Here is a 23595-nt window from a genome sequence, read left to right as displayed (position 1 = left end):
CACGTGAGGAAACTACCCAAGTCTGGAAAAAGGACTACCAAAGAGGAGCAGGTAGGACAATTCTCAGAGTTCACACAAGACTGGGAATAGTTCACATTCCCAATAGCCAGAATGGAGAACCTCATAATACATAAGAGGCTGGGTTGAATACTCGGAAGGGCATTGCTTCCGCAGTAAAGACAAACAAGCTCTAGGCTAAAGGCTGCTATGGTTCCACCTAATAAAACTTAAAACTACTCCTTGAAAAGATCAGAAGTAACTTAGTATTCCAGAACATTGTTCAAATATATTTAAAGGAGTGAAAAAAAGAAATTCATCACCCAACGGGGTAAAATTCTGAATACCTGACATCCAAATCAGCAATTACCAAGCACGCTAAGGAGCAGGAAAATACAACCCATAAAGAGGAGAAAAGCAATCAGACTGGACCAAGAAATGACACAGAATAGAATTAATAGACAAGGACATCAAAGCAGCTACTGTGTATTACATATGTTTAAGAAGGCAGAAGAAAGCATATTAAGGAGAGACACAGAAAACATAAAAAGACCAGTGTTAAACTTCTAGAGATGAGAACGTTATCTGTGTTTAAGACCCAGATATACTGGGTAAGATTTAACAGCTCATTAGATATTGCAGAAGAAAAGATTAGTGAACTTGAAGATACAGCAATAAATACTGCCCAAAAGAAAACACAAAGAAAAAAAAATTAAAAACAAAACCCCCACAAGTATCAGTGCAGGACAGTTTTAAGTGTTCTAATATACATGTAACTAGAGTCCCCAAATGAGAAGAGATTGGTAAGGGAAAAGAAAGGGCATGGAGTGAGATGAAGTGGTAATGGGGAGATGGAATAAAGAAATAATGGCAGAAAAATTTCTAAACTTGGTAATATTCATAAACCTACAAATCTAAGACATTCAAGAATCCCAGTGAAAGAAACAGCATGAAGAAAAGCACACCAAGCAAATCTCAGCGTGAATAAAACTACAGCAAGGCACACAATAATCATATTGCTTCAAACCAGAGAAAAAGCATCGAGAGAGAAGAGACTGGGCACTTTAGGGGGGAGAGAGTAACAGTGATCTGAAGTGGCTGGGGAAGCAGTGTCCTCAGGGAAGAGGTTTCAGAGGAGTGAAAAGGTGAACAGAAGAGGGAAAAGCTTGAAAGTAGAGGGATTCCACTGCTCCGCTGATTCTGACCACTCCAGAAGGCACAGTGGAAAGATTTGGGGAACTGAGGAAGTGGCAGGGATGAGATCAGATTATGGGATGCATGAAGCCATATTGGGATAAAGATGACCTGTGAATCTTGGGTCTCTCATGACCAAGGTGAACAGAAAAAGCAGGCACAATATGATGAGTCTCATAGTCTTCAGGGTAGATTGGGGTGGCGAGGGTGTGGCTTTTGGGGATAGGGGTAGGTGGTCTTGCCAGGAGCAAACAAAATGCTTGTCTGCACCCCAGCTGATGGAAGTGTGAGGCCTGGGAAGGACAGTTTTGCGAGATAAAACTGATTTCCATGCATCCACTATGGATATGTGCGTGGTGGGGTTTTCCCCTCCAATCAACTGTGTATGATGATTTTTAGGTACTTATTGTGGGGGCTCTCTTCCTGTCCCCAGTCGGTTCACCAGCAAAAGGAGTTGGCTCATCTGTTGGAAGGAGGCTTCCTGCAGAGTCTGGCTGCTGTATTTGAGTAGAATTTATTTTTATTTTCAGTCGTTTGGTTTTCCGAAATTATTCCCACACTTTTCATTGGATAGTTTTTGCACTCATGTACTGGTTGTAAATCACTTGGAATCTATTTAATATGAAGATCCTAAATGTCTCATAAGCCTATTTTTGGGGGTTCCTCATACCTCTCCTTCCAAAGTCATTTGATGTCTTTTTGATTACCTGGAACTATAGAGTCCTGCAGGTCAAGATTCATATGAAATCAAGAAAGCATTCTATTCAAAACTGAGCATCAGCTGAGGTGGATTAAGTAATACTTGGCAACAATTAAAAATAAGAAAGCTACAAGCTGTGACTGCACTGTTGCTTTATAATAATCTGCTTTCACAACTTCTTTATTCTTAGAAGTTTATATTAGCTGTTAATATTGTCATATATTTGATAAATGTCATAATTGAGTAGAAAAGTATTCTAGCTTTCAGCAGTAGTAATAGGAAATGTGTTTATTTGAACCACAGGGATATAAACAATGCCTCAATGCTCACTTGGTGGCTGTTTACCTTGATTACAAACCAAATATTAGAAAAAAAATAAACATCATGTAGAATGTAAGCCTTAATGTCCCAAATCTATAAAATTTTATCTACTATCTCATAGGGCACTCAGTGTAACCTTATAAGAGCAACATTTTCCAAGTTCAGGATATTTATGACCATGAATGTACTTTTTATTAATTACGTTTTATTTCCTATGGCTATAATGTGGTTTTAAAATCTGTGTTCTGTTATTAGAAGCGGTAAATGAGCAGTATGTATGCGTTACTTGTTCCTGAGAAGCACAATTTTCTGTGGTATTCCTTCTGCCAAATTTTATTAATCATATTCAGATCACATAAAAATATTATAAAGCTAACTCAGTTCATACCACAAATTATCCTCAGTGTAGTGTGTATGTGCCTGATCTGAATCTCAAGTTTATTTTCCTTGCTGTGTTTAATCTGCATAATTACAGTTTTGTTGACTTTCAATTTCCTTCAAGCAGAGAAGCCCTTTGAAAACCAAACATTTAACCATCTCCCCTTTGCCAGAAAAAGAAAGGTCTGGAAAAAAAAATTGCATTAAACAGTCTAAGTCTATTCACTGTGAAATGGTTTCAAGGAGGTCTTGAGTTTGGGAAAAATTGCAAAAAATGTTGCCACCTTTGCCACATACTCAGTGTGAGCCACCTATGTGGTGTGGCAGCTACAAACAGTAAGGCAGCATTAATTTAGTAGTAAGAAAAGTGCAGCATTCCAACAGTAGGAAGATACAGTCCCATTACGTTATTCTGCCATAGTTACTGTGTCTAATTTGGGGTTACCTTATTTTTTAATTTTATATCCTCTTTTGCCCTGTTATCCATGTAACCGACACATTTTCAAAATGATTTTATTTGGGATACAAAGGGAAAAGCTATCTGATCCACATTATCTTCTGAAGTCCTAAGCCGTACTTTTTTTTTTAAACAGCGTCATTCTATAAGTTGAAAGCCATCTGATAAATCAAGAAAAATTAAAAGACCATTATATTAATAATTGAAGGGTTCTAATGCACCACCTCCTAAGACCCTATGACAAACTTGTCCTTGATTATAGGATAAAATAAGTAATCAGCCAATTGTCATTTTTTTTCAGAAAACTTACAGCAATAATCTGCCATCTTAAACTTTTTAGGGGCAGTTTAGATTTTTTTTTTTTTATTAACAGCTTGCATTTTAAAATTAGAAATTTTATATTTGAGATATAAAACTAAAATACTTTGTCTTTTAAAATTATTTTCTACATTTTTTAGTGTTATATCTGAATAGAGCTTTCTGATCATTCATTTTAAATATCAAGAACTAATAGAACTTTTTCCTCTATCCTTGATGTGCTCATGCAAGTTTTCTATTAAAGTTAGGATCATTTCATTTTCAGCACATAGAGTTTTTTCCCTTCCACGTTGGGAGTTATAGAGGAAGCATATACTAGAAGATAATCCCAATATGATTGAATTAAAAAAAATCTTTATTCTTAACATTGGACTTACTTGACAAGAAAATAGAAAACAATCCATATATTTTTGTTTCCTTTAGGTCTTCGGATAACTGTGCTTCTGACGTCCTTCCTGATGGTTTTGGGGACTGGTCTAAGATGCATACCTATATCAGACTTAATGCTTAAAAGAAGGTAAATCCTATAAGTCACTTTAAATTTTTTCTCCACATTTTTCTTTTTTGTTATGAGTGTACAATATATGTTGGTTATAAGCTTTTAGTAAACAGTTCCATTTTTAAGATCATCAAAGAGGGTCATATTTATAGTAGCTTTTTGTCCCTCTCCTGACATGATGATTAAATCAATGGACATTTATTAGTTGTCATATGGAAGACACTATACTAGTTGTTGTATAAATAAAAAGAGAACAAGTTAATCTTTATGCTATCCAGGAGCTATAATAATCATGGGAAAATATAGTATAACATAAAGAAGAATAATGTAGTTAATGCCATCAAAGATTTATAAAATTACCCCTAGAGACTGAGAGTAGTTTTGGCTGAGGTTGTCAGAAGGAAGGGTTCATGACGAAGGTAACAGTTAAACTAGGCATTGAAGGATAAATAAGGTTTTGATAGCTATAGGTAGGAGAAGTTGCTCCAGGGTAGAGGAACAGCAGGAACAAAGGCACAGAGGCAGGGAAGCATAGGCCTCCTTTGGGATAGGTCGGTAGTTTGGTTTCTGTACAGCAGCATTTCTGCAACTGGGGTCCATGGATTTGTTCTCAGGGGGTACAAAGTATATGAAGATTTTTTAAAATATTGTTTTCCTTTTGGTTAAAAACTAAAATTTTAAAATTAAAAGATTTTTTAACCAATAATAATCTATAATTTTAAAACTTTTTTAAAATCAAGTATACTTGATTTACAATGTTGTCTTAGTTTCAGGTATCCAGCATAGTGATTCAATTACATATATATTCTTTTTCATATTCTTTTTCATTATAGGTTATTATAAGCTATTGTATATATTTCCCTGTGCTATACAGTAGGACCTTGTTATTTATCTAAAAAAAATTTTTTTTTGACTAGGATGCCAGTTTCTTAAACTAGTGTTTATCAAACTGGGCTCCTTGGATTTGTCCTTTAGAGCCACTGAGAAAAATTTTCCTCTTTAAAAGTTCCCATAAATCACTCAAGTTTGGGAGACACTGGTCTACAAAATAAGGTTTAAGAATGGAATATGAAGAGATGAGTTTAGAAAAGGGTATCCTGATTATGAAGGGTATTGATACCATCCTGGAGAACTGTAATTCCTCGTTGGACAGTTGGGAGCCACTTAAACTCTTAATCTGAGCAGCAGTAGGATCAGACCTGTATTAGATAAACTACTGAATTGAAGTTTGTAGGATTGATTATGGAGGGTTGAGACTGCCAGCAAGGAGACCAGGAAAGATGCAGTGAGAGCCCAAGCTGGAGTCATTCTTTTGTTTTATTTGTTTATTCATTTATTAGTTCATTTATTCAACAAAATTCACTGAGCTCCTTCTCTGTGCCAAGCTCTCTTCTGGGCATGGGGGATATAGCAGAGAGTACAACAGAAAAATCCCTTTTTTGTGGAGTTTACTTTCCAGTTGGGGAGACTGGCAATAAACTAGATAAATAAGTTAAATACATAGGATGTGTTATGGAGAAAAAAAATAAAATTGGAAAGAAGGATTTAAAATGTCAGGGGAAGGATGGTGAGATTTCAGAGAGGAAGGGCAAAAAAAGCTTACTGGGAACATAATTTTTGGGGGTAAAGCCTGGGGAAATGGATGGATGATGCATTATGTAGGGGACAAGAATTCCAGGCAGAGAGAACAGCAAGTGTAAAGGATGGGAAGGGAGGAGCACCCCTGGCAGGGAGGCTGGTAGGGCTGTAGCCGAGGCAGAGACTCCATGGGGAGAGTGGTAGGAAATGAGACCAGCACAGTTATGGGTGGCGGTGGGTGTGTGCGATGAGCTCCTTTAAGACGCTGTAAAGACTTCAGCTTTTTCTGAGCTAGGAAACCATTGGCAGCTTTAAGCTGAGTAGAACTGTGGTCACAGAATAAACTGATGCTGGAGGTCAAGGGCAGGAGTAGGGACACCAGCAAGGGAAGCAGCACAATAAACCAGGTGAGAGATGGTGGTGGCTTGAGTCATAGTGGTGGCAGGGGTGGTGGTGAGAAGTGGTCAGATTCTGATTACATTTTGAAGGATTTGCCAATGGATTGGATAACAAGAATAATAGAAAGTGAGGAGTCCAGAATGACTCCCTGGCCCTGGGAAGTTGTGGGAATGGAAAGGATAGCGCAGATGTGAGGCAGAACAGGAGAAAAAGGGATGGGAGGTGATGTGATTGAGGTTGCACACTGGAGACCGAAATTATTGATTCCATTGACAGAGACACAGGACACAGGAGGAGGAAGGAGTGGGCTTTAGGTGCAAGATGCTGACTTTCATTTGGAGCAGAATCTTTCAGTTTCAAAATAAATGCTGTTAATTTTCAATTTTTCAAAATGTGTTATCTTTCCAGAAAATTTAGAGTACAAGTGTTTCATATTTTAAAAGGCAGACAGCAAAATCTTCGGGGTTCCTGTGGAATGCTGGCCTTCGTTTCCTATCCCTCTGAGTGAGGTTTTAACAGATGAGTTTTCATTGTTTGACATGTTCTTAATTTTTCAAATATCCAGCTTTTTAAAAAAAGTTTTTTTACAGTTTTTAAGTACAAATTTCAGGTTAAAGCTTAAGCTTTAAGCTTAAATTCAACAATGCATTCTTTAAAATGCCTACTTGTATTTTTGTTAGATTTTCTTCTGCTTTGGGCTATCCATTCTATTGCTTCTCTCTAGTCTTATATCCCTTCATATCCTTTCCAGACATAAAATTATAGAAATAATAAAGAGTAAAAACTCTGTGTTGGTAGAGAAAGTACTATGAAAAAGAAATAGAGCTCATAAAGAAATGAAAACAAAGATAGGAAAGAGAAGAAAGAGGAGTAAAGAGTTCCGAGAGATTGAATCTTTCATAAAAAGAGAGCATAAATTGAATTTTCACCCTTTGTGTGTTCATCTGTAAGGAATGTGGGGATATTATCCCCATGAAACGAGACTTCATTTTATGTTCATACAATATTTCTTTTGAGCAGCACTATTAACAATGCGTGTGCAGCTGTTAAAATGAAAATGCTCCAATTGGAATACGTATTTTTGACTAGTAGCTTCAATAGATCACCACTTCTAAGCTTCAGTCTCCATCTGACACTCAGCAGGAAGGGATAAAGATCTTTAATATGCATTTGGCCAGCACTGAAAGAAGGATTGAGCAATCTGTGTGTCTGTGCCCCTGTTTCACTTGGAGCTTTTTGAGCATCTGACTCAGCCTTCTGGACTAGCGTCTCTGCACCCTTCACTTCCTGTATTTTAGCTTCTATAAGTCTTAAGACATGAGAATAGCAGCTTTCTGACAAGTTCTTCCTCAGTCACAACCATTATTACCACCTTCCTAATGGTATTCTACGTCTGCATAGTATCAGTATTTCTTTTATCTGCGTAGTACCAATGAAAATTCAGGAAAAATTATTTTACCACTTTTCTCTTATTAATATCACAAATAAATAAGGAACTTAGAATAATGAATTATAAAGCATTTCTTCTTTTGTGATTGGGAAGCAAGTCATACCAAACAATTTACAGATGGCATTGCTCTGTAGTGTGAAATACTATATGGCATATCCAGTAAACAATTTATAGACTTCTAGAAGGTGAACTTATAGTAGGTTATATCTCCTTTTTTTTTTCAGAGTGGGGAGGTAATTAGGTTTATTTATTTAGTGGAGGTACTGGGGCTTGAACCCAGGACCTTGTGCATGCTAAGCATGCACTCTACCACTGAGCTACACTCTCCCCACCTGGGTTATATTTGCTTCTAATCATCGGTGTATCCAGTGATTCCCATAATGTGTTATCTTTCAATTCAGTATAATTTTCATTAATACTAACAATAAATAACATTCACTAATGTGTGTTAGATAGTTAAATAGGATAATTCTAGTAAGCATAGACTTTCTAGAAATATACTCTATTGTGAAATGCTTTGCAGCTCGCAATACTACATTTAAAATGACCATACCAGAAAAGATGAATTGTTTAGTGAACGGTTTTATAACTGCTTAACTATCTGGAAAAAAAAATGAAGAAGAGCCTTAAATCTCTGCTCTGTCACTTAAGTAAATTCCAACTGGATCAAAGATTTAAATGTGAAAAATGAACCACAGAAGTATTAGAAAATGAGACTGGTTTTTAATAATCTTAGAATATGGAAGGCCTTCCAACTAAGGCACAGATCCCAGAGAGCATAAGAAAGGCTTAATACTTTTGACTACATAAAAACATAGAGTGTCTGCATGATTAAATATACTACAAAACAAAGTCAAAAGATAAGTTAAAAACTGAAATGTTTGCAACAATAAGACAAATGGATTATTTCCTTAGTTAAAAAGAACTCTGTCAAATCAGTAAGAAAAATAGCAAGTCAGTAGGAAAATGGGTGATAGATATGAGCAAATAATTACAGAAATTGAAAATCAAGTGACATAATCTTAAAAGATGCTTGGCAACCTCATCATAGTTAAAGAAATGACAATTAAAAGTGCAATTAGATGTCTGTTTATTGGCAAGGATGAAAAAGTCTGACAATGTACTGGGTTGCCTGAGGTGGAGAGAAAAATAGGCACTGTTGATGTGCGAGTAATTTGGGGTATCCTTTTCAGAGAGCATTTTGGCAGTGTTTATCAAATTCATAATGCACGTGTCCTTTAACCCAATACTTGTCCTTCTAGAAAATTCACCCGCATACAAAGCTCTACCAGTTTGTAAGGTCAACCAAGTATGTGTGGCTTTGCTTTGTAATAGCAGAAGGCTGGATGCAACCCAACTATCTTCAGCAGAAGACTAGTTATGGTGAAATATATAGTGGAATGATATGTAGCTCTGAAAAGGTTCTGAAAATGCTGATTTGGAAATATCTCCAAGATATCATTGAGTTTTATAAAAAGACAAGGTTTATAACATTGTGTTTAATACACTCCTACTTAGTATTTGTCAAGGACTGTTTCTGAAAGAAACCATTACCATTGGTTGTTTCTGCAGAGGATGCCTGGGGAACTAGAAGTCTGGGGTGGAAAGGAGATTTACTTCTTATTTTATACTCTTTCCTCTTCTTGGGAATATCTTTACCATGTGCATGGATCACTTTTTGAACTGAAAACACTAATTAGGAGAAACTGAAATGACCACATCATATCTTCAACAATGAGAGTAAGAGAAGGAAAAGTGAGGAAGGGTTATATGTAAATTTCCTCAGGATAGAAATATAAACCTTTTGATATAGAAATGAACAGTTGGTAGATTTAAGAACTAAGACTCTTCTCTGTAAAATACGTAGACTTCAGATCCGTGTGTTTTAAAAGTATTGTCTACAGACTACCTGCTTATTAAAGATGGAGACCCCTAGGCCCCACTCCAGTCCTACTCATTTAGTCTTAACAAGCGCCTTTAGTTAATTTTAAGCTCATTTAAGTATGACAATGACTGCCCTAGGCACATAGCATCCTCACTTTAAATAGCATTAAGCAAATTGCATTGTGCTTGCCCATCCTACGGCATAATCACATAATATTTTAATGTCTTATTTTAAAGCAGATTAAGATCTACCTTCTATTTAAGAATTTTATTTGCCCCAGTTTGACTCTTAAAATTCCAGAGTTCAGGTTTCATGAATGTATTTCTGCATGATGGTCAGTTGAGATTCAGTTTAGAAAGGTTGGTAGGAGATTAACTCCTCATAATAAACGTTTAACAGGGGGAAAAATGGAGTAGATAGGTATGTAAAATCATCTTTAGGGTTTGGAGAAATACTTTTTTTCCCTTTGATTGTCTTTGGGGTATGGTTATTTCTGAGACTTTTTTCTAAGGACCCACAATATCATGATATGAATTTTTAAATTTACTTTTAAATAGATACATATAGAAAAGTACATAAAACATTTATGTACATTTAGTGAAGTAATCATAAAAGAGACAGCCATGTACCCATCACCTGGTTTAGAACTCCAGCAGTCCCTTGAGTGCCCCTCCCTGATTTATAACCCTCTCTCTCCTTCCTGTAGTCATAATCACAAATGTTGATAGGATTTTCAGAGTAAACTGAGTTGAAAGTTATGAAGAATATATTCAAAGTCTGTTGCAAATGCCTGTTTATTCTTTTCTTCTGAATAAGAATTTGCCATTGATTCTTTTTTCCTCCTTAATACCAAAAGGACCAAACAAGTAAAAGATTATTTTATCTGCAACAAAATCACTATAGGAACAAAATAGATTGGCCAGAAGTAGACCTTGATAATAATTTAACATATAATAATAAACACGTAAATCAGGATTGTCAAAAAGATCATGTTTTATTGAATAGATTTATCTATGATGTGTTTGGGCAAATTGGTTACCTATTTTTAAAATGTGGATATTTAACCATATGGCATGCATTAAAATATATTCCAGGTGGATTGATGAGTTGTATATTTAAAATGAAACAGTGTAAAGGAAAATGAATCTTATCCCTAAAGAGATTGCTTTTTCCAGGCATAAAGCAATGAAAGAAATCACAAAAGTAAACATTTGTAGGTTTGACTACATAAACGTTTGAATCCCTATGCTTCAGAAGAAATCATAAAATTAAAATGCAAACTAGGAAAAATATGTGTTGCAAATATGATAGATAACATAAAATAATGTAAAAATATATAAGCACTTTTCAAAAGAGAATGGGAAAATGGACATAATATACTTTTAAAATGTTGGTTTCCAGATTTCACTTTTTAAATTCATAATTTAAGTCAGCACTTATTGACAGTCCGTGTGTTAGTAAAGTATAGGTTAAGCTGTGTAAAGAGATCAAAAATGCATGAGCTCAATAAATAAAAGTTTATTTTTCTCCCAAGAAACAGTATAAACGTAGTGGGCTACTTCAGGCAGTTAGGCAGCTTTGTTCCAGGGACCCAAATTCCTTTTCTATTGTTCTAAAATCCCCTAGCGTGATATCCTTGTTCAAGTGGTCGAAGCTGGCTCATTGCCATGCTTTCATTTTAGCCCCCAGTAGGGGGAAATAGGACATCCAGGGCAAGTGACTCCATCTTTTGGTGGTAACTGGGAAGTTGTATATATCAGTTCTACTCACATCCCAGTGGTACAGACTTAGTCACGTACCTATCTGCAAAAGAGGCTGGAAATGTAGCTCAGCAGCCATGCCCCCAGTTAAAATCAAGGATGCTACAACAAAAGAAGGGGAGAAAGGATATAAGGAGACAGTTAGTAGTCTCAGCCATCAGGTGGCTCCATGTATCCACATTCCCCACCTCTTCCCATACAGAGAGCATACTCATCCTTCCTCAAAGGAGAAAACCCACAGTCCTGTCCAGTTATTGCATCCAACTCAAAATCCAGAATCTCTGGCTTCTGTCAGGTCTTTGTGGCTCTCTGGGAATATCTCCTTTGATTGTTCTTTGTTATTTTTGGCTTCATCCTCAGGAAGGCTTTCTTTTGGTCCATTATTCTCAGTGGATGTACCTAAAGTGAATGTTGAAGAATAGGCCATTCTTGGGGCTCCTCAGCTTTTGTGTTTCACTTTCCACCTGGTACTGACTTGGGGATCTGAGGCTTGCTTTAAGAATCTAGCAATCTTAAACCTTTGTAGAACCATTTTGTAGGGTTTTGGTGATACATTTCTCTCAAACACTTAGTAGGCTTCTGCTCTATTTGCATCTAGTAGGTTCATTTAAATGTAGCCACACCCAGAGATTTTTACTTCTGACTGTGGTTTTAACATCTGCTGAATCTCCTTTCCTTTACAGGCTTTTGTGCTCAGCCCATCCCTTTTCCCTCAGTTTCATGGTGGCCACCTGAATGCCATCTGAAAAAACTTAGACCTGGATAGGAAAATAATACCTTTAATGTGATTTTGCTGCTAGCTAGGCTCTGAAAGACATTTTATTTCCTGCTATTTAAGTATACAGAAGAAACCTGAGGGTTCAAATTCCTGGATTCTCATTAAATTTGCTTTGTAGGCCTTGGGTAGAGAAACTTTCTTAGTAGAGTCTTGCCTCTTCCATCTATGCTTGCAAACCAGCTACCCCTTGCCTGTCTCTACCTCTCTTGTCATGCCATCCTCAGAGCAGCAAGGGGCAGAGAACAGAGTAATGTTCTGATTTTTTCTAACAAGTTCCATGTAGTCTCAAACAGTGGTTTTGCTGCATCTCACAAATCGCCTGCCTTTTCAGCCTGCAGCCTAACCACTAAGTCAGTGCCAAATGTGTTGTGTCTTTCTGAATGCAGAATCCTAATTCTGGAGCTAATTTCTCAATCAGGGAACAGTTAAGCTGTTATAATGAGGAGACTCAAAATATAATGGCTCAAACAAGGTAGTATTTATTTCTTATATGTTAGACAGAGTTGGCAGCTGGACCAGGGCTTAGGCAGCTCTGTTCTACAAAGGGACCTAAGTTTCCTCTATCTTGTTGCTCCACTAGGGAGATGACCTTGGCAGGACAGTCCAAAGTGGATTCATCAACACTGTAGTCAGATTTCATCCCACAGGACGAGGGAGAGGGAGACCAGGGGGAGCATTTTGTCCTCATGGAGGTGACCTTGAAATCCTCCCACTCTGATCACGTTGGCCCAGACTTAGTAACAAGACCCCACTTCACTGCAAGGGGAACTTGGAAATGCAGACTATGGCTTACCCCAGCAAAAACCTGGGGTGCTCTGTAACTAAAAGGAAAATAGAATGGACACTGGGGGATAGTTAATTGTCTCTACTACAGGCAAACTGGCTATCTATTTAGAAGGAAAAGAGTATTAGATCCTCATTTCATGCCATGCATCAAAACAAATGCAGATGAACTAAACAGTTAAATAGTTGGAAAACAATATATAGGAATATTTATCTAATTTCTACCTAGGAAAGTTTTTTCTCCTAAAGCATGAAAAACAAAGGAGAATCAAAAAGAGAAAAATTGATAGACCTGACCAATTACAAATTGTTACATGTTATGGTTCAAAAAAGAATAGACCAATAGGAAAAATTATTTGTCAAAATAAGAATAACAACAGACAGATGATGTATGTATGTTAAGCACTCATTCAAAATAAGAAAAATTATAATTTACCAATAGGAAAGAAGACCAGTAGTCAAAAAAGAAATGCAAATTAAGGAGCTGCCTTTTGGCCTGACCAAGTGTGGTCGGTGGAACAACTCCGCCCCCATCCTCCAAAGATGTCCTGTTCTAACATCAGGAACCTGTGAGTATGTTCTGTTACATAGCGAAGGAGAGCTGTCGTTGCAGAGGAATTAGGTTTGCAAAGCATCTGACCCTAAAATAAAGAGATTATCCTCGGTTATTCAGGTGGGTGCAGTGTAATCATAAAAGTCCGTAAAAGAGAGACAAAGGAGGGAGACAGAGAGATGCAGTGTGAGAAGGACTCAGCCACTGGCACTGACTTTGAAGATAGAGGAAGGGCCAGGAGGCAAAGGATGCAGGTGGCTGCTAGCCTCTGGGAAAGGCGAGGAAGCCAATTCTACTAGAGCCTCCAGAAAGGAACGCAGCTGTGTCACACCTGGATATTAGCTCAATGAGACCCATGTTGGACTTCTGACTTACAGACCTATGAGGGAATAAATTAGTGTCATCTTAAAGCCACTAAGTTTGTGGTAATTTGTTATAACAGCAATAGAAAACATATCAAGTTGTTTGTGTGTGTGCATGTATTTTTTAAATAGTGATATCCAGTGCTGTTGAGGCAGGCACTGTCGACCACTACTTTTGGGAATGTAAGTTACTACAAACTCTTCTGAAATGCAACTTGGGAGTATATTTCATAAGGTCTAAAATGTTCATACCCTTTGACTTATTGACCCTTAGGAAATAATTTGGAAATGGCAAATATTTTCATACAAAGATTATCAAATAGCATTATTAACATCAGCAAATAAGTAAACATTAGGAAAATGTTCAATGAGGTTTTATATCTGTATGATAGACTTTCATGGAGCCAGTATCATTATGATTATGAAGAATGAAATGAGATAATGCTTATGATAGACTATAAAGTTAAAATGATTTAGTACATAAGACTTATAGGCAATATGATATCTGTGATTAAATGTGCCTAAGTCTTTATTGAGAGATGCATTGAAAGAAAAACTGAAAGAAAAAAAAGACTGAAAAATCTGAATATTACTAGTAGTTATGTGAGTTACTGAATTATTGAATTTATGGATTTTTTTCTTTTTTATGCACTTCTTTTCTGTTACAAGTTTTTATACTTTTTAACTAAGAGGGCAAAATAAAAGTTATGAGACAAGAAAAACATTATGGGATCAAAGACTTCAACATAAGACAAGATACAATAAACCTCCTAGAAGAAAATATAGGCAAAACATTATCTCATATACATTTCAAAAACGTTCTCCTAGGGTAGTCTACCCAAGCAATAGAAATAAAAGCAAGAATAAACAAGTGGGACCTAATGAAAATTACAAGCTTCTGCACAGCAAAAGGAACCATAAATAAAACAAAACGATATCCTAAGGAATGGGAGAAAATTTTTGCAAATGATGAAACCGACAAAGGTTTGATCTCCAAAATATATAAGCAGCCCATATGACATAATAAGAAAAAAACAAACAACCCAATCCAAAAATGGGCAGAAGACCTAAACAAGCAATTCTCCAAGGAAGAAATACAAATAATCAATAGGCACATGAAAAAATGCTCAATGTCACTAATTATCAGAGAAATGCAAATCAAAACTACGATGAGGTATCACCTCACACCAGTCAGAATGGCCATCATTCAGAAGTCCACAAATGATAAATGCTGGAGAGGCTGTGGAGAAAAGGGAACCCTCCTACACTGCTGGTGGGAATGCAGTTTGGTGCAGCCACTGTGGAAAACAGTATGGAGATTCCTCAAAAGACTAGGAATAGACTTACCATATGACCCAGGAATCCTGCTCCTGGCATATATCCAGAAGTAACCCTACTTCAAAAAGACACCTGCACCCCAAGGTTCATAGCAGCACTGTTTACAATAGCCAAGACGTGGAAACAGCCTAAATGTCCATCAACAGATGAGTGGATAAAGAAGAGGTGGTATATTTATACAGTGGAATACTATTCAGCCATAAAAATGACAACATAATGCCATTTGCAGCAACATGGATGTCCCTGGAGAATGTCATTCTAAGTGAAGTAAGCCAGAAAGAGAAAGAAAAATACCATATGAGATCGCTCATATGTGGAATCTTAAAAAAAAAAAAAAAAGAAGAACATAAATACGAAACAGAAACAGACTCATAGACATAGAATACAAACTTGTGGTTGCCAAGGGGGTGGGGGGGGTGGGAAGGGACAGACTGGGATTTCAAAATGTAGAATAGATAAACAAGATTGTACTCTGTAGCACAGAGAAATATATACAAGATCTTGTGGTAGCTCACAGCGAAAAAAAAATGTGACAATGACTATATGTATGTTCATGTATAACTGAAAAATTGAGCTCTACACTGGAATTTGACACAACATTGTAAAATGACTATAACTCAATAAAAAATGTTAAAAAAAAAAAAAACCAACATTATGAGATAAAATGTGGGGGGAGGTAGATCTCTCTCAGACCAGGACTAAGTCCATTTTTCCCTGTACCTTGCTGAGAGATTATCGTATTTGGCCTTAATAAAAATCCTGTGAGATAAAGTACCTTTAGGGAAATTGAAACAGAAAGAGAACAAGTGATTCACCAAAGATTATACAGTTAATAAATTTAGCTAAGACTAGAAGCTGAGTCTTTTGATATCTAACCCAATATTCTTTTCACTTTTTTTTTATGACCTTTCTATAACTGGTACTTGATAAGTTGTTAGTCTAACCATTATATTCAAGACCATTATATTCAACTTTATATTCCCTTCAGTGTGTGGCTGCAGGTACCTTGACCATAGTAGATACACAGTAAATATTTTTAATTGGGTCATGATTGGCCAAAATTGTTAAAGGATACAAAAGTGAATAGATTTTCATAAAAGAAAACTGAAGCTATGGTAAAAGTCTTTAGAAAGCCCATTCCTTTTCACCATTTCACTATATTCTCCCTTTCCAACTTCCTTTTTCCTGTAATTCATAACATCTCTGACCCTTTTTATTGCTGTCTTTTCTTGGGCTAAATAAAAGGAAACTATTTCTAGCACTTTTGCCCATTTTCAGTATCCAGGAAATTCTGTAGCAGATGATACAGGCTGACTAGGAATTAGGAATTGACAGAAAACTTGGGAACCATCAGCATATTGAGTGTTAGAGGTAGGTATTTTTACAGATTCTAAACCATTTCATATTAAAAATACATAGAATTTAAGTTAAGAATGCTGGGCTTAACACTGAGGAAATATCTGCTGTTTCCAAAAAGCTGACTAATGTTATCACCAATGCTAGTTGTAATAAGGGTTTATAAAGTACTTCTCCACACAAAATAAAAATATGCCAAATACTGCATGCCTTTAGGGCTGAGAGCCTTGGGTTTTCTTAACAATCAATGATTTTTATCATTACTGTTATTAACAGAGAACCTTCAGAATGAGGCCATGTAATAGTAGAAAGATTTGTGGACTGATGAAATCAGACTTAATTTTGATTTCTGGTCCTGGCTTAGCCATTAGCTAGTTTTATGACTTTGGAGTTCCCCCAACTAATACTTTTTGGAGAAAGGAGAGTTATAAATAAGTTATGAAATAAGTGTTATTTTAAATGTATTATTGGCCTTTCTGGAACTCAAGTTTTGTAACTATGAAATGAAGAGGGTAGGTTACCTAGCTGAGGTTTGAAGTCTCTTCCAAGTATAAATATTCTAATTCTAAAACATCCTATTTTTTTAAGTAGAAAATAATTTAAAATCATAGGTATTTGTTTCAGAATGTCAGAAAGCGAAAGGTCGGGATGCCAGAGTATCACTAAATACAAGCTAAAATGTCAAGTACGTGAGAAAACGTGAACTACAGGCCTTCAGTTTGAACTTCAGCTGTTGGCATTTGTTTGAAAAGCTATATAATGTATTGGATAATATGAAAAGGAACACAGCTGTGCACAAATGCCGTGCTATGTGCCCCTGAGTCTCAGCCTCTCCACGGGCAGGGGCAGCGGTGGGGGGCTGAGGTACATGGCCGGCAGATGTGGCGAGGCCGGGTTAGCTGCCCCCAGGCCTACTGCAGGCCACCGAGCCTCGGCAGTACTACCCTGGTACCCACTTGCTCGTCTCTACCATCTGGTTCTGCTGGTGCTGGAGAAACGCTGAGCTCTAATCTTTCTTTCAGCCCGCCAAGGAGATCCCCCGTCTCTCACCCATCTTCCACCTGGCCTGTGGGATGGCACAAACCAGGCCTCAGAAGTAGGCAGAAGCTAGATAAGGAGAAAAAAGGACAAAGAAAAGAGACCGAAGGGAGAAGGAAAGAAAAGGAGGTTGGGTGGGGGAGGGGGAGACGAGGAAAGGGAGTAAAGGAAGGAACCGGTGAAGGGAGGCTGAGGTGCAGGAGCACAGCATCCCTGCCCCTTGGCACGTTTGTCACAGCTTGACCTGCAGAAGTCAGGACACCTGCAGTGAATATACATGCATGCCAGTCTTCATCAGGCGTGAAGTCTCAGGCAAGGAGGCAAAAGTTCAACCCCCTGAATTAACTGGTCAGCTTCCAGAGAGCTCCCTTTGTGCTACAGAGCTCATTGCCCAAGAGACACAGCTAGTCCTTCTGCCCGCCCTCCCCAAGTGCGCTGTGCCTGAGACAGTGCTCAAGCCTTGGCCTTGCTCATAACCACCCTTAGTGTCTCTCTAAAAGCTTTATTTCCAGCATATTTGTTAATCACTTTGCTTTTTTGTATTGCTGAATACACACTTTTAAAATGTGTAAGTGGAACTGATGTAATGTGTGTGGTGGAGCTTTGCGAAGTTTGTAGAGTGCAGTTAGTTGTGTATTCCAGTGACCCCACCTCCCTGTACTTGGGTCCTGGAGAGCATCCGTGCTGCCTTCTCAAGGTTAGGGATTTAGAAGCCATGGTCCTTACCCACAAGGAACTTACCTGATACTTGCAAAACAAAACCAAAATATGTAATGATGACACAGGAAAATTAACATCATTATGTGATTTACTTCACTTTACTGGAGATTGTGAATCACTCCTCTTTTGTTTTTTGTTTTTCTGTGTTGTTTTTAACAGTCAGCCCAGATCAATAGGTGTACATTTCTGAAAGCCACCTTCTTTCACAAGTGCTGAGAAAGCATTAAGACTCACAGCGAGTTGCTTTTATTTTACAGGATGTGAAGACAGAGAGACTTTTCAGTTCAGACTGTTCGTTTAAGCTGGGTGATTTTCCTCTTCACACTGTCAAGCTTATATACCTCAGTTTTGTTCTGGAATCTCTTTCTAAATACTAGAATGAAATAATCTAAATCTAAGTTTCCATTTCCTCACAAGTCTGACTTCCTTCCTCAGCATTCTTCTGATCACTGACCAACCTCCTTGTTGGGAATCCAGTGGTTACGTTTCAGTTAAACAATCTTTCTGTTTGATTTGATACTCCTGGCCTTTCACCCTCATCTTCTCAAAACATTTTTTTCCTTAGTTACCATGACACCAGTCTTTCCTGTTTTATTTCTTTTCTTCCTGCCTCTGTAGTTGTTCCTTCTCAATCGTCTTTCTAGACTCCTCTTCCTCTGTTTCTAAAATGTGGGTGTTCTCCACATATTGGACACTTTTACAGAAGTATGGGTAACCCCCCTGATACCCTGTCATGCACTTAGCCGTGTCTAATGTATGACCTTAACAACCCTCCAAACTGTCCCCTCCTCTGTATCCCCACTATTGTTGCCAATACTGCCAATGGGCCCTTGTCCTGGGCTCCATGCCTGAGTGTCCCAGTCTGGCTTTCCTTCAGCTTTGCTGTTCCCTATGCAGTGAGGAATCTGTAGGGCGGAGAAGATGTGTCTGCCCTGCCTACCACCTTCTAACTACACAAGACCCCAGAAATCCCTGTAACAGGCCTCTTTCTTCCAAGAGTAAACTGCACCCTGGTGTTGCTCCCTCAGCTCAAGAGGTAAATAAAGGGCAGATCTTTGGAAGGGGACAGATGCATCTTGGGTGGAGTTGGGCCTTTAGGTCCGCATGGGTACATGTACATGTGAAGCCCCTAATGTTATAGGTCAGAGCCAGACATGCAGAAACTCCCATTGGTATTCTTGTGACAGACCCCGCAAGCTTAGGGCCAATTATTGCCTTATTTTTTTTAGATTCGTGGTATAGTGTTGGTAGGTAACTCTTCAACTAATCTTAGAGATTCTTAAGGGCAAGAGCTTTAGCTTTTTAATTTTACATTCTCATGTACCTGTTCCTATCACAGTGCCTACCCAATACACAGTGACCACTCAATACATGTTTGTTGAATAAGTTAAATAATACAGCTTGTATTGAACAATTTCTAGTTATTTCATCTCCTTAATTGTCATTTTAAATAATTTATGGCAATGTTTGTATGATTGTATTATGTCTTAGGGCCAGTATTTTTCCAGAAAAAAAATACCTCTAATTTTGCATTGCTATTAAATGGGAAAGCTAGATTTTATATATATAACTGAATTTTAATTTTAAGTACTTTTTTTGTAAGCAAATTAAATTTAATTTCAAAATAGGGTGAATTAATGGTGGGTAACAGAAAACAGTGTCAGGCAAACATGAGCATCTTGATGTTACAGATTGGTGTTATACCATGGTTACCAGACAGCAGTGCTTCTAACCAGTTATGTTAGTAACTGCCAAGCCCGAGGGACTCTAAGATGCAAGTGCAAGAAGGAGCAGGACTAAGTTCTGGAAAACTTACAGATGCTGAGAAGAGCAGGGACTGGGTTTCCCTGCCAGGTGTCCCGTGAAGTCAGAGGGTAACCCAAGGTCCTGTAGGTCTCAGTTCTCCTACTGAGCTCATTTAGGAGGAGTGCAGCTTGTGTATGATGACCTTTAATGCAAAAAGCACATGATTATTTAAATTAGAATAATTTTAAAACACCAAACCAGCATGATTTTCAGTATAATTTTTCACTTTGATAATTCATGTTTTAGGTTGGCCTCCAAAATTTAGTGACCTTTTAGACTGAGAGCCCATCTGAAATGTCTCTAGTGCTATATTTGTCTGGATACCCACCTCAGCAGGTGTCCATGTGGTAGTGAGAAATACTCTGGTTTGAGAATTGAATAAACTGGACTTGGATGATCCTTATGTTATCTCAAGCTCACACGTTCTATGACTCTTATGTTTGCTGCTTGGAAAATAGTCTGTTCATGATTTTACTGACAAGTAGCAAAGAGGTAAGCCATGGTAATAGTTTGAGTTTTATACTTTAATTTTCAGGATTCGTACTGTTTCATCAGTGTTTTGTTTTGTTTTTTTAAATAGATTATTTCTTCCATGTTCTCCTTATACTCTTAACATTTTTAGGCGTAATAAAACTTATATTCCAGCTCTTCTCCTTCTCAACTTTATTAAAGGTGTTAAATATCAAAGCAGTTACCTTTATGAGCCATGATGCTCTGTCTGATGGTTGTACCATCACGAGTCATGATTAAAGGAGTCGTGACTAAAACCACCCCATGACATAGTTTCAAGAACACGATGAAATTGCTGTGACAGCTTGGGATCCTCCGGCGTTTGGAGGAGGTATTTGGCTTATAAACAGTTTAATTGTTTTTGTCATCTAGAAGACAATTCCCCTTACGCGAGAAGATTTTTAAATGTCTTTAGTTTTCTTAATTTAGTAACATTAATGATGCTTGGAACTATTTTGCCTTCGAATAATTTCTCCAACATTTACAAAGATGTTGAGCAGACTTTAATTCACATATTTCACTTCCCACTCACTTATGCCTCTACATAGGCCCTACCTCTCCCCACATGCCTGGTTATTATTTCCTTCTGCATTCGAAAAACTTTTTCTGAGTAGCTTAAGGTGGCACTTGTCAAGAAGAGGATTTGACACCCTCATGGTGATTAAAAAGCAAAATGAGCAAAAAGAAAAAGTAGTTAGTGTCACGTGTATGTCACATACGCTGTTCCTGCCCTTTCCTCTACCTCCAAAGCAGAAGAGGTTGACTCGCCTCCCTTTCTTGTCTGTGCTTTTTGGACTTCTGGCTTCTTTTCTCCTTCAAGGCTACTCTTGAATGTGACTGTGTATGTTAAGGCGGAGGAAGAAATGTGGGAAAGTGTTTTCAGGTTCCCTGTTGAGCAAGGAACAGGACAGAGCATTGACTATAATACTGAGGAAGGATGAGCCAGAGAACAAATGGAGTGGAAGAAGAAACCACTGTTCACTCACCCGTATGATTAAAGTCACAGTCAGAGCACTAGGACTGGAAGGGACCTAGTGGTACTGTGATTACAGGACCTCAGCCTAACAGATGCTCAAGACATGCATATTGAATTTAGACTCATCTCATTTTGCAGGATAAGGAATGGAATCCCGCAAAGATATATTAACCAGGTACGTTCAACTAGTTAGATGCAGACCAGATAATCTGATTCCTCGACCAATTCCTCTTCTATTAAGATTCTTTAATGATTATCTTCTTTTTTTGTATTCCCATCACCTGGCATAGAGTAGGCATGAAATGTTGAGCTCAACTAAACTGTATTACTTGTAGGGCTGGTGGCACTTACTAGGTCTCTTTATGAGTGGCAGTCTGATAAGAGTATGGATTTGAGGGTCAGACCTGGGTCTAAATCTCGGCTTTGCCTGTTAGCACTTGGGCAAGTTTCTTTATCTTTCCAAGCCAACGCTTTCACATTTCAACAAATGGGGTTAATAATAACTTCCACACAATGTTGTGACAGTAAATGAAACAAGTTTACTGGCAGTATTTAGTTTGGTAGGCAGCACAAATCAGAGACTTCAGTAAATACTTGTGAAAGGAGTAAGAGCTGCCTGTTGCTGTATTTGCTGCCCCTCACAGGGCGTCACCATTCCTTACCTTTCAGGTGCGTCACCGTGTTCTTTACAGACGAGTGTTCTCAATACCGTAGTTGTCTGCTGTTTGGCTAACTTCTCTTTGTCTAGAAAATGCCCGTTTCAACTACCTCACAGCCTTTTAATTTAATTCCAGACTAATCCACGGAGGACAGCTGTTAAATGGATTGGCAGGTCCGACTGTAATGAACGCGGCTCCGTTCCTCTCCACAACGTGGTTTTCCGCAGATGAGCGGGCCACTGCCACGGCTATTGCATCAATGCTCAGTTATCTTGGGGGAGCCTGTGCATTTTTAGTTGGACCGCTTGTTGTTCCAGCTCCCAATGGGACGTCGCCTCTTCTTGCTTCAGAGAATAGCAGGGCCCACATTAAAGATCGCATAGAGACTGTATTGTATGCAGGTATTTTGAAGTTTATTTTCTTCCTGTTGTATTTTGTCTGTTATCCCCATCCCCTTCACACTACCAGATCATTTCTTATGAAGCAGAGGACTAACGCATACATATGTGCTTTCCTTGTCACATAATGTGGAGATGCCTGTTTAAAACTTACCCTTTCTAGGAAGTTATTAAGTTTAAGATGAATTATTGCTACATGGAAGGTTATTTCTTAACGTTGCCCTTCCCATCCATATACAGTTAAGCACTGTATAACAGAGTGTGTGGTGTCTTTTCTAGATATCTTATCAGTATAAAAAAACTAAATGTCATGATCCACAGTAAACATTCATGTAGCATCTGTTGGTAGGTGTTAAGCCATTTTCCCCCTTGCAGTTTCCCTGTTATTGATCATGTTCTCTAACCGTATAAACCTAGCTCACCCACAATTTATCCTTTTCATTTCCTGCTCTCTGTATGTTTAGTCTATTAATAAGGGCTACTGGCCTTTTCTAAACATCCTCCTGATCCCTTTCTCTTTATTTCTAGAGTCAAGCCCTTGTCTACCCTTAGATCTCCTTAGATATATCTCCTCTCCCCATATGCCTGTTTTTTATTTCCTTCTGCATTTGGAAAACTTTTCATAAGTGTTTGCTATATACCAAGCACTGTGCTAAACCCTGGGAACTGGTAAGATCACTGATGAGATAATTATAATACAAATAGAGATATACAGAGCTTGAGAGGCCTAACTGACCTGTCTCTGGGGAGAGATTGAGGAGTCAGGGAAGGCCTTTCACTAGGAACGTGATAATTAAAATTAAGAATTTCATAGGAATTCACCAAATGTTCAAGTGAGTTAAGGTGTTCCTTATAGAAGGAACAGCAACTGTAAAGGCAGAGAAGGTATGAAAGAGCTCAATATGCCCAGGGAACTGCACGTAATTTTCTGTAAATTACCAAGTTAGAATAGTGTAAGTATGTGTGTTTGGGTATAGGTAGCAAGTGGCAGAAAATGAGGCTGGAAAAATAAAGGACTAGATTATGATAACCTTTGTATTCGTTCATGTATTTACTTATTAATTTAACGAATTATATTACAAATTACAATTAATTTAGCAAATTATATTGTATTTACTTATTAATTTAACAAAATACATTTTGAACTCCTCTGTTGTATCTGTCCGTGTACTAGGCACTGAGGTAAATGTGGCTCCTGCCTGCACAGAACTTAATGTGTCCCAAAGGATACAGACTAACCAACAGTAGTAAAATGAGGTGGTTAGGGGTATAACCAAAGGCCTACAGTTGCTCTGAGAGCTCAGAGGAGAAGCACCTAACCCAGATTTTAGAGGTCATGTAGAGCTTCCTGGAGATGCAGCATCTAAGTTGGATCCTGAAGG

The 23595-nt window shown here is 37.8% G+C and overlaps 1 protein-coding gene across 3 annotated transcripts in view; it reads left to right on the top strand.

The window, feature by feature from the left end:
• Window positions 1-23595, top strand: part of SLC49A4 (solute carrier family 49 member 4) — a 78870-nt gene that overhangs the window by 5252 nt on the left and 50023 nt on the right. For all 3 annotated transcript variants that reach the window (XR_010384232.1, XM_010981530.3, XM_064494615.1), the window contains exons 2-3: window positions 3789-3882; window positions 21951-22216. Coding sequence is in view for 2 of the 3 variants with exons in the window: in XM_010981530.3 (XP_010979832.3) it covers window positions 3789-3882; window positions 21951-22216 (360 nt within the window). In the remaining variant the exon portion in view is untranslated. The remainder of the gene's footprint in view (window positions 1-3788; window positions 3883-21950; window positions 22217-23595) is intronic.

This window comes from Camelus dromedarius, chromosome 2 (assembly GCF_036321535.1).
Source record: "Camelus dromedarius isolate mCamDro1 chromosome 2, mCamDro1.pat, whole genome shotgun sequence".
NCBI classification, from domain to species: Eukaryota; Metazoa; Chordata; class Mammalia; order Artiodactyla; family Camelidae; genus Camelus; species Camelus dromedarius.
This window is presented reverse-complemented; position numbering and strand designations above follow the sequence as displayed.